This window comes from Diadema antillarum, unplaced genomic scaffold (assembly GCF_040938485.1).
Source record: "Diadema antillarum isolate AM-2024a unplaced genomic scaffold, OU_Dant_1.0 scf00000107, whole genome shotgun sequence".
NCBI classification, from domain to species: domain Eukaryota; kingdom Metazoa; phylum Echinodermata; class Echinoidea; order Diadematoida; family Diadematidae; genus Diadema; species Diadema antillarum.
The window spans coordinates 2,976,932-2,989,271 of record NW_027270996.1 but is presented as its reverse complement, the minus strand read 5'-3'; the positions used below and the strand labels follow the sequence as shown (position 1 = coordinate 2,989,271).

The following is a 12,340-nucleotide window of genomic DNA, read 5'->3' as shown; positions in this document are numbered from 1 at the left end:
ACTTAGTAGCACGTAAGGGACTATCACAATTTGCTGAAGGTCTCAAAGAACGCATTTAAGAGAAGAAAACGAATCACGTTTTACTTCCAAATCCGTAGTATTTAGAGTAACTTTACGCTTCATTAAGACATTGTAAGATAATGATTAATCTTCTCTTCTTTGTTTGCCAGTACAGTTTAGCGCTTTCTATTCATTAAAAAACAGCAGTCGCCATATCAGAGAGGGACTCCTCGGGACGCATGATGACGCAGTTAAGCAGAAAGCAAAATAAAATGTGATGTGTGTATGCTGTGGCGACGGACATCCAGTCGCTGGTAATCCAGAATGCGTCCGGCATGCAGGCATTCTCTACTTCATTCCCGGTCCACGCATTCTGCCTGCACTGAGAATGCCCTATTGTTACTCCCCTCAGCCTTGTGAATAGAGGCATTCCGTCGTATTCCGAGAATGGGGATTATAAAATCCTCTATTCAAGGCGTCCGGAATGCGTCCGAGAATGCAGACGCGTTATACTGAAACCATTCATTCACGAAGAATGATAGCGGCCTCGTGCACCTCTACTATTGTCTTTGACCTTCAAAAGAACTACACGCCGCCCTGTTGCGTTGTGAGAAAGAAAAGTCGCGCCATTATACACGTTGTGTTTCAGTGTGAAAAAAAAAATGAGTGAAAGTGTCTCTGGAAACTGATTTCTAACACAGAGATTTTGTTTTTATTCGATTTTCTGTATTGGTATGTTGGTTAATTTGTTTTTTTACGATATAATACTCGTCGCCTAAAATTGCGTTTCGTACCGCAGTTCGATACATTCGTATTTTTTCTTGCCAGATTGAGACGCCAACCCTGTTGCTAGGAGGTACCTACCAGGTATACCGTCAGGTCTCGATACTAGCGGTGGCCCGGGGCCATCAAAAAACGCACGTCGGGCACCAGAATTTCATATACAAACTGTATGAAGATTTTGGTGGACCGATCGGGCCACCAAGAAAAGTCGGATGTTTGCCTTTATACTTTTGGAAATGAACAGCGCTAACAATCGACTCCATAAGATGCTAAAATAAATGTCGGATATTTTGTTTTTATTTTCGAGAAATGAATAACGGTAATATTCGACTTTATGATACTAAAATTAATATCGGGTGTTTGCTTATACTTCTGGAAATGACTACAGTAAGATTTAGCTTCCTAAGGTGCTAAAATTTATGTCAGATATCTGATTTTGCGTTCGGAAATGAATAAAGATAACATTCGGCTCTGGTAGATGCTGAAATAAATGTCGCATGTTTGCTTTTACGTTCGAAAGTAAATAGCAATAACAGTCAGCTCCGGAAGATGCTAAAATAAATGTCGAATGATCCCTTTGACGTTCGGAAATGAATAACAATAAAATTCAACTCCGTACGACGATGAAATAAATATCTGATGTTTGCTTTTATGTTCGAATCTGTAGCAATAACATTTACCGCCGAAAGATGCTAAAATAGATGTCGGATATTTGTTTTTAATTTTGGGATATAAATAACGGTAATATTTGACTTTGTATGATACTAAAATAAATGTCGGATGTTTTCTTATACTTTTTGGAAATGAATCACAGTAAGATTCAGCTCCGTACGGTGCTAAAATTAATGTCGAGTATTTGGTTTTGCGTTGGGAAATGAATAAGGGTATCATTCGGCTGTGGAAGATGCTGAAATAAATATCGCACGTTTGCTTTGACGTTGGGAAATGAATAATAATGATATTCCACTCCGGACGATGGTAAAATAAATGCCGGATGTTTGCTTTTATGTTCGAAAGTAAATAGCAATAACATTCGGCCCCGGAAGATGCTAAAATAAATGTGGAATATTTCCTTTAACTTTCGGAAATTAATAACGATAATATTCAACTCCGTACGACGATAAAATAAATGTCACATGTTTGCTTTTACGTTCGAAAGTAAATAGCAATAACATGCAGCTCCGGAACATGCTAGAATACATGTCGAATAATTTTCCTATCTGTAATTTGCCCGTTTGCTTCATGGTTGTGAGGGTAGCTCGTTAGCCACGCTGGTCTGTAATTTCATAACAGCCCTGTCGCTTTAAAAACGCTTTGTAATACATTATAGGTCCTGCAGTATAAGATCAGTAACTTGTAATCATTCGTAGTGACGTAGAATGCGTTTGTATTGTAGCATCAGCACTGATTTTCATATTATTATTCATATCAGTTCAATTCTGTTTGATCCAAATCCGGTTAATTTCACATGATCGGCATTTGAGGACAATTTATGGAACTGTGCAAAAGTATAGGAGACAACATGCTCAGCAGACGATTCCTCCTTTTGATTCCCCTCTCCCTGTCTCATTCCCTCTCAGCTCACTTTGATCTTTCCTCTCCCCAGCCCACCCGACAAAGAAGAAGTTCGGTACAATACAAAAACAAAAACTAAACTAAACTAAAACTAAAACAAACAAACAAAGGAACATGTGCTAGCTGAATAAATGGGAATGATACCTATGCCCCAGCCAGGCAAAGCTTGTGGAAATTTCCATGAAAGCAGAGTGGATCAATCAATAAGTTAGTGTTGCCTGCCAGCAAAGGAATGCGCGTATGCATTCCTTCACACCCCACCCTTGTTGTAAACCACGTGTAGATATCAATTAGACAGTCTGGCCTGGGAGTGGGAGTGAGCCAGGGACATGTCTCTAGCACTAGTCTTGAGTAAAAGCCCCTTTTGAGTTCCTGTAAACGTCATATGATACTGTTTTGTCTTTCTTTTCGCCTAAAAAAAAAGCATATAGCGAACAGACCTCACCTCCCTGATATCATAAATGTTCACGTAGCCATGCAAAAGGATTGATTTATTCCTTCTCGGCGAAAACTGAATTAAATGTCCTTTGATAGAAAATTCGAAATCTAGCATGCCTGTATAAAGACTACCTTGGTACCTTCGCAATACCAGGCCAGCTAGAGATCCAGCCACATGTTCGATCGTTGAGAGCTAGCGAAGGAAGCAAAACGGTGAGCTAGTAGCGTCATGTACGTATACAAAATGCACCTCATTGGTGAAAGCGTGGGGCTGATGGAATGCATGCTAGAAGACAAAGGTTGTGAACCCTGGTAAATTAATCCTGTTGGTAGTGTTACCGTTAGGTTTTAACAGACAATAGAGAGATTAGACAAAGTCACCCTTATTGTTGATGCATTCTCAGTTTCATTCCGGAATGCCCGGCTTATTTCTAGGCCCTGTTAAGCTGAGCATTCCCAGGCGACGGCCGGAATGGGTATAGAATGGGCGCATTCTCGAGTGCATGCCACTGAGATAAAAGGTACAAAGTGTATTCCGAACGCATTCTGGAATACCAACGAGTGGATGTCCGTCGTGCCTTAAAATGACAGTAACAAAAGTTGTTGGGACCAGGGCTCGCTGGCCCTGTGAGAGATTTGACTTGCAACTGCAAATAAGTAATACAGTTTTGCCTGAAACTGTGCGTTGAATTAGAAACAAACGCAAATTGGCATTGGATTCGTCAAGGTTGCGTTCGATATTTTCCCTACGAAATCGAGCGTCCGCTTAGCAATGAACTTGCTTGTCGCTCTCGGGCGGGAACTTGCATGTGTTGATGCTTTACCTCTCACAACTACTGAAATTTCCCAAGCTCAGTGCTTAGATTATGTGCACTATACCACACGCTATATTATAACACAATACTTAATGCGTATCGGGGATTTTCGGAACGATATCGGGAGTTGTAGCGAACGAGTAGCGCGAAACAGTAAATTCGCGATTTTTGTAAGCATCGGGCAGCAATTCTACCTTCATACTTAATGCCGAATTTGGTTCGAAACTGCACTGCTGAGGAGCTGAATCATGTCAGACTTCATTTCTGTAACCTAGAAAATCAGTAAGTGTAATTTTCAGGTCAAAACAGTGCGTAGCCCCAAACCCTGTTCTATTGCTGATGGCTTCTCCGCTTCGTCTGCTAGTAATATGTAGCACTTTCTATTCCATTTGATTAGCGAAGGTTGCGTTCGATATTTGCCTATACGGAATCACGCTTCCTTTTAGCAATGAACTTCCTTGCGTTTAAATGAAAATTTACGTACGGTGCGGGGACTTGCATTTGATGTTTTAGCTCTCACAAGTCACAGCTGTGCTTCATAAAATTTCATCTCAAGCCCAGGGCGCAGATTGTGTGCCCAAGTATACTCGGACGCTGCACTACGTACACGCACGCGTATCGGAGATTCGTATGAGTAGCGAGCGAGTAGCGCGAATTAAACGGTAAACTCGCGATTTTTTAAAGCATCAAGCAATAGTATATTTATGGCATTTCCTCCTTAATACTAATTGCCGAATTTGGTTCGCAGTTGCATTGCTGAGGAGTTGAATCATGTCACAATTCATTTCTGTAACCTAAAATACATTAATTATTTTGCACATGTATCAGTAAGTGTAATTTTCATGTCAAAACAGTGCGTGGCCCCAAATCCTGGATTGCCGATGGCTTCTCCGCTTAGCACTAGTAGTAGCACTTTAGTTTTCTATTCATTACGAAACAATAGTCGCCATTCAACGAGGGACGCCTCGAGACGCATCGGGACGCATCGGTAGGGTAGAGGGAAGGAGCTTATTTCGCGGACGCAGCGAGACGGCCACCAGGTAAGCTCCTTTTCGTACATGCAACGGTCCACTTGTGAGGGCTCGTCTTTTACAAGTATACTTGGGAGTTAGCCGACGCTTTGCGACGCTCGGCGGCGCCCGCCGACACGCAGTCTAAACTAGTGACTGTACGCCGTCGCTAACCGTCGCTGGGTGTCCTTTGACGTCGGAAATTGAAAGAAATTTGCAGAAGCGTCGCACCGCGTCGCTCGCCGTCCCTAGTTTACCAGGTGCGCCTAAGTCAATGGGGAAAAATCGGGACTTTATAAAATCATCGACATGCGCGATTATTCGACATATGAGATGTCGACTTAGGCAAGTTTAACTGTACTCCTAAATGAATCCCACAAGGATTGGAACAATCATCTCCCACCATTCCCACTGATCAGTTATACTAGCCATCCCCTTTAAAGGAAACCCAACCCAAAGAGAAATGTGGATTGAGTGAAAGCAGCGACATTAGTGGTACACATTAGTGAAATTTTGAGAAAAATCAGACAATCACTGCACAACTTATGAATTTTCAAAGTTTTGGTGTTAAAACCACTGGATGATGAGACTACTAAAGGTTATGATGTCATGTGTGGACAACAATATAAAGAAAATACACGTATAAAGGGAATTCCACAAAAATTCACTTTTCCAGCATAATGAAAGAGCACTTGACTAACCGCTTTCATAAAGCAGGGGGAATATCATTGCTACCCTTAACATATGTCAGTATCAAGTTGATGGAATGTGTAATTTTTATGAAAAAGAAATTATTGTGGAATTCCCTTTCTACTTTCTTTATAATGTTGTTCACACATGATGGCATAACCTCTAGTAGTCTCCTCATCCAGCGGTTCCAACACCAAAACTTTAACTAGAAATATCACTGAAGGTGATTAATACCCCCGCCCCATGACGACAGTCTTACCCAAGGAATGATCTTTCCTTGATCTTCTGCCATTTAAATGCCGTTACCATGGCAACGCAGCTTCCGACACGTCCGAAAAATGTCTTGCACATCTTCCCACCAAGACTATTGTGTGTGCCACATTTCATAAGCTTTTGTCAAAAACTGAGGAAGTAGTTCAATCCATAAGATCTTTCCTTGATCTTCCGCCGTTAATATGCCGTTACCACGGCAACGCAGCTTCCGACACGTCCAAAAAATATGTCTTGCACATCTTCCCACCAAGACCAATGTGTGTGCCACATTTCATGAGCTTCAGTCGAATACAGAAAGAGTAGTTCAATCCGCAAGATCTTTCCTTGATCTTCTGCCATTTATATGCCGTTACCATGGCAACGCAGCCTCCGACACGTCCAAAAGATATGTCTTCCACATCTTCCCACCAAGATCAAGGTGTGTGCCACATTTCATAAGCTTTGGTCAAAAAACTGAGGAAGTAGTTAAATCCGCAAGATCTTTCCTTGATCTTCTGCCATTAATATGCCGTTACCATGGCAACGCACTTTCGGGTACTGTCAAAAAATGCGTCTTGCACATCTACAACCAAAGGCACACATCTGTACCAAGTTTCATGGAAATTGGGCAAAAACTGAGGAAGTAGTTTGCAACACAAAATTTTCCATCATTTTGGCTCATAATATGTGAGCTGTTACCATGGCAACATACTTTTTGTCACTGTCAAGAAATGTGTCATGCTGACCTATATCCTAAGACAAACATTCAATATGAATTCCATGAGAATTGGAAGAACACTGATGAAGCAGTTTTGCCATGAAGCATTTTGCCCTATATTTTACCAATAACATGCCGTTACCATGGCAACACACTTTTTGCCACTGCGGAAATATGTGTCTTGCACATTAACATATTCAGATGAACATCTGTACCTAATTTCATAAAAATTGATCAAAAACTGTGGGAGGAGTTCGCGACGCAAGATTTGTACCCATTTTTGCCCATAATATGCCGTTACCATGGCAACGTACTTTTGGGTACTGTCAAAAAATACGTCTTGCACATCTACAACCCAAGGCACACATCTGTGCCAAGTTTTATGGGAATCGGTTGAAAACTGAGGAAGTAGTTCGCGACGCAAGATTTGCAACGGACCGACCGCCCGACCGACCGCCCGACCGCTCGACTGTCCGCTGATTCCTATATACCCCCTTCAAACTTCGTTTGGCGGGGGTATAAAAATTCATAACTTTTGCATCGATTGTCCGATTTTCCTCAAACTTTCACTGATGTGTTCTACTAATGTTGCTGCTTTCACTCAATCTACATTTCTCTATGGGTTTGGATTTCCTTTAATGGATTAAAAGATTTACTGTACTCATTCGTTTGATCACAAGAATGAACACACCTTGCACCTGGATGCAAGCATGTACACGATTTCATCTGTCACAAGTTTGGTGCATTCACTGAAGTCCAGGTGCTGAAGGGTGCCCCCATTGATGAGAAGGTGAAGAGCCGGTCGAGTGAGCTTGCGCTTGTCAATCAGTCTGGCAAGTAAAGCGTGAGCCAAAGATGGGCCTGTGGAGAGAAAATGGGAAGATTATCTTGTATCACCAGAAGAGACAATATGCAAGACACAATTCCAAGCTCTACTTGAAGTTTGAAAAGAACCCAGTAATATGAGAGAACTAGAAATGTCGCTATGGCGACTGGTATGCCTCCACCATAATGCATGATTCTCCTAATAGGTCTACATAGCACATGTGGACAATGTCTGATTACATTTGCACAAAATTGGCAAAATGTTAAAATGACAAGTTTGTCACAAATGTGTTGAATGCTCACCTTCCTTGACCTAGGTTTAATTGGATGAATAGGAGAGCATGTATTTGGGATTTACGGACTTTAATCTTGACTTTGACCCATTCATACGTTTATGCATTGAGCAATTTTCAAGGTATGGAGAAAAAGTGCAATTTCTGTATTGAATAGTAAATTGTTACCATTTTCATCTGGCCTTTGACCCTAAAATTCATAAGATAATCACTGTCAGGCGGAAGATGCATGAATATGTAGTACGTTTTAAGATAACTTGAGCCACTTCCGAGATATGGAGGAAAAACTTAGTTCAGCACTTTCACTTGATCTTTGACCTTTTGACCTTTGAGGCATAAACAAAAGAAAAAAAAAAACTTTCCAGAGAATCTCTGTAAGATTAAACATGCATACACCTAGTGTAAAAAAAAATAATAATAATCCTGCTGGCATTGCATAAACATGAGGGAAATTTTTAGCAAAATTTTGAAGTGTTGCCCTTGACCTTTGACCCCATGAACCCTAAATTCTCTTGATAATCACTGCCAGTCAGTACATGTATATATACTATGTTCCATGAAGAGACCTTGAACAATTTCCAAGGTACAGAGAAAAAAGGTGAAGTTTTAATATTTCTACTTGACCTTTTGACCTTTGACCTTTGACCTCATGACGCAAACTTTCACCAGAGAATTTTAATTGGGTAATACATGTATACACTAAGTTTCAAGAAAATATCTTCAGGCATTGCATAGATATGACGGAAATAGTGAAATTTTATGTATTTGACCTTGACCTTTTGACCTTTGACCTTGAGCATGTGCGCCCAAAAGTTGATAGGCACAACTTCACCCCCTAATACACATACATGCCAAGTTTCATTAGGATACCTCAAAAGGTTTTGATAGTTACCTTGTCCACAAAATTCATTACGGACGGAAGGACGGACGGACGGACGGACAACCCGAAAACATAATGCCTCCGGCATAAAAATATGCCTATACCATGGACTGTTTGGGATGAATGAGTGTACAAAGTGCTTTGAAAGTACATATCAATGGCGATGAAAACATGAAAAACGTATCCCTCTTCCTTCTTTCAATCAAGTCCTAAATATCAGCACATACAGATGTACACCGGTAATTCCTGTATATATGTCAGAGTAGCCATGAAAGTGATAAATACATTGTAAGTACTTGACAAAAATAAACCCCCCTTCCCTCCCCCCCCCCCAAAAAAAAAAAAAATAAAATAAAAAAAAATCAATTCACGGGAAGGAGGTTACAAGAGCCAGCGATGAATAAATAAGCCTGGTATAATCACTGCAATTGCCCTCAAATTGGAATGAATAGTGTACACGTTTTCTTCCTTTCCTTCTCAATTTCCTCTTAAATAATAAGTTTATGGGAATGCAAACTTGAGATGACATTGAGAGAGATTTCATCAGTGCTCGATGACTATCACAAGTTTTGAATTACCACCAACTTCAATGAACAAATTGTTCTTTACAGCACATCTTCACATTTTCTATTAAACATCAATTGGAGCAATGCAGTGCAAACTCAAGTTTATGAAGTGTGACGATGGATATAAGACTGGTATCAAACTGTGGACACAGAAGTTCCAGAAAAGGCACTAACTGGGTAGGTCATCAAATGGTCCTATCATGAGTCTGTATCGGCCCTTGTCCAGGATGTTCTTCTCATAGTCCCCGGTCCAGAAGTCAACGTTGGCTGTGATGTGGTTGATACACAGCTGGCTCAAGTAATCGATGGTAGTACACTTTGGCATGGTGGCACCCCCCTCAGATTCTCTGTCAAAATGATGAAAAAAACAATTCACATATGAACAAAATAAATATAAAATGTATATAAGGGGGAACATCGCACTGAAAGTCATGACTCCATGTTGAGTGATGCATTACTGAAAAGTTCCAATCATGCCAGAAATAATAGTATTAATAGTATTTCAGTCTCACCACAGAACCAGTGATACAAATTCTTGATCATAAACAATTAGGAATCAAATGCACCACTGCCAGCTCTATCATGCAATAATGAATCATACCTAGCTAATTTTTTTTTTCTTAGTTGTTGCTGAAAGTTAAACTCTAAAGATATTTGTCATTGTTGTGCATGATAACAGAGAAGCATGACCATATATTGTATTCTTCTACTTCTTTTTGATCATGACATCATTACAGCATGAGATATCTTGAAAGTGTCCACTGAAATGTGAACAAGAGAATATGGGACCAAGGAGCTATTACACATGTGTAATAGCTCAATGATGGGACCATCACATTTACCCACAGGCATGCAGCCACACTCTGACATTGTATAGACACAGTATGATTCCAGGCTGCTGGACACACAAAGAGGATTCAAGATAATAAAAGTTTGGACAATTTTACTCACAACATCCTATGAGATCTAATAGTAAAAGACAGTTTTGTTTCATACATAATAGGCACATGAAAGTAAGACCATGAATGTCAATGGACCCCCCCCCCCCCTCCAAGATTTAATAGAAAATACCTCACTGTACACTGGACAAAGGAGATTGGCGAAAAGAATTCTCTGCATACATCTGATCACTGTTTCTTCAATTAGATTGCCAACATCACTATTCTGTTCACAGTCTACTTCATACCAAACTTACACAATCTGGAGGTTTGCTCCATATTGATGCAATTTACCTGTTATTCCCTAGGTGTCTAAAAAATGTGTCACAGTTTGATAAAGTTGGAAATATTTTTTGCTCTCATTTACACAGTAGAGATGTTGAGACATCATCCACCTACACCGTATATAAGACCAGATAAAGAAAGCAAGGCAATCGCCGAATTGTGTCTCGCCCATTCGCGTACAAGGAATTAATATTTTTTATAACTCCCACAAGTTAATTGACCTGCTTATGACCTTTGACCTTGTGGTGACCTTCAACACCCTAAGGGACATTCACCATCCAAGTTTGGTCACAAACGGACAAAGGATCAAAAGTAATGAGCCATAATCGAAACCCGCCATAAAAACTTAACATTGGGCCCTAAAAATTTGTTGACCCCTTTCTGTGACCTTTGACCTTGTGATGACCTTTAACTCCCCAAGGGACATCTACCGTCCAAGTTTGGTCACATACGGACATAGGGATAAAAAGTTATGAGCCACAATCAAAACGTGCCCTAAAAAATAACATTGGGCCCTAAAAGTTTGTTGACCCGTCTGTGACCTTTGACCTTGTGACGACCTTCACCTCCCCAAGGGACATCTTCCATCGAAGTTTGGTCACAAACGGACAAAGGGATCAAAAGTTATGAGCCATAAACGAAATGTGCCCTAAAAACTTAACATTGGGCCCTAAAAGTTCGTTGACCCCTGTCTGTAACCTTTGACCTTGTGGTTACCTTCAACTTCCCAAGAGACATCTACCATCACCCAAGTTTGATTGCCATTGTAGCAACATGTGCTGAGTTACGTGTGATAAGAGAGTCTTGCAAGTAAACTTAAACGTATGACCTCAAATGACCTTTGACCTTATCATGTGACCTCTTACGGCACCATAACATGAAGGTACCCCTAGTGCATCCATCACCCAAGTTTGCTTGCCATTGTACAGTAGCAACATGTGTCGAGTTACATGTGATAAGAGAGTCTTGCAAGTAAACTTTAACGTTTGACCTCAAATGACCTTTGACCTTATCCTGTGACCTCCAACGGCACCATAACATGAAGGTACCCCCAGTGCATCTATGACCCAAGTTAGGTTGTAATCCAAGCAACTTATGTGAAGTTATTTGTCAAAAGAGAGTCTTTAACATAGAAAAGAGAGTCTTGCACATACTCTTTAATTTATGACCTCAAATGACCTTTGACATCATCACATGACCTCTGACAACACCATAACATGAAGATACCCCTAGTGCTTCTATCACCCAAGTGTGGCTGCCATTGCTGTAACAGATGCCAAGTTATGCATCATAAGAGAGTCTTGCAGGTAAACTTTAACATTTGTGACGGACGACGGACGGACGACGGACGGACGACGGACGGACGACGGACGACGGACGGACGCCATTTGGATCCCTTAGTCTCGCCTTCACCTCCGGTGGGCGAGACAAAAAAGAGAAGAAATTATGACTTTCTTGTCCCTGTCCAAATTATTTGCTGCTGCATCAATTTTTTGTTTTGTTTTGTTGTTTTTGTTTTTTTAACAACAAACAGACAAAATTTTACACATGCACAGCCTAAACATCATACGGTACTTACGGTATCTGTCTGTCTGTGTGTGTGACTGTGCGCACTCTAAGAACTGCATACTACATGTACCTCGACAGACTTCATTCAACTTGCCATAAACTATTTGTATTGATTTTAGCTCTAAGTTACCTGAAAGACATGTCACATATATCACAACTTCACTTTCAGATTGTACAGGCAGCGTACGTCATAATCGCTTGAGCAGAACGAGTAGTTTTGAGCAATGACACGAAAGTTGATAATGATATCGATGTTTCCTGATAACCACTTTGGTTCAAATGTAAGTGAGTGATTGGAAATAAGCTATTAAAAGTACAGTGGAAACTCGATATAACGAGATGGTCGGGACCGAGTCATTTTCCTCGTTATAGCCGATATCTCGTTATATCAGTAGGCATAAAAGAAGGCATAAAATAATGACATTAATTTGCACATGTGGGACTACCCTTCATATTTCAATCAATACTGAAAACTTGATATTGTGTGTGAGGGAATTACTCACCTTTATGGGTAAGAAGATGTTTTTGCCAAGGAAATCCAATATCAAGAATGTGTTTCTTATTAATTGTAGATGTTTGAATTTGTAAATTTATATAGCTTGCGATTGTATCAAGATCGTCTGTGGATTGGTATGTGGTTATCGAATGGGTGTGTGTTGTGTGGAAAGCTTGAATATGGTCTGCACAATGCTGTGTGTGTATG

At 40.4% G+C, this 12,340-nt stretch overlaps 1 protein-coding gene across 1 annotated transcript in view; it reads right to left on the bottom strand.

Annotated features, from left to right (window-relative positions):
• The window catches only part of LOC139719198 (uncharacterized), a 33,495-nt gene that overhangs the window by 18,421 nt on the left and 2,734 nt on the right, over window positions 1–12,340 (bottom strand). The window contains exons 2-3 of the mRNA XM_071630628.1: window positions 9,020–9,192; window positions 6,973–7,142 (exon numbers count right to left, since the gene is read on the bottom strand). Coding sequence (XP_071486729.1) covers window positions 6,973–7,142; window positions 9,020–9,170 — 321 coding nt within the window. The 5' untranslated portion in view covers window positions 9,171–9,192. The remainder of the gene's footprint in view (window positions 1–6,972; window positions 7,143–9,019; window positions 9,193–12,340) is intronic.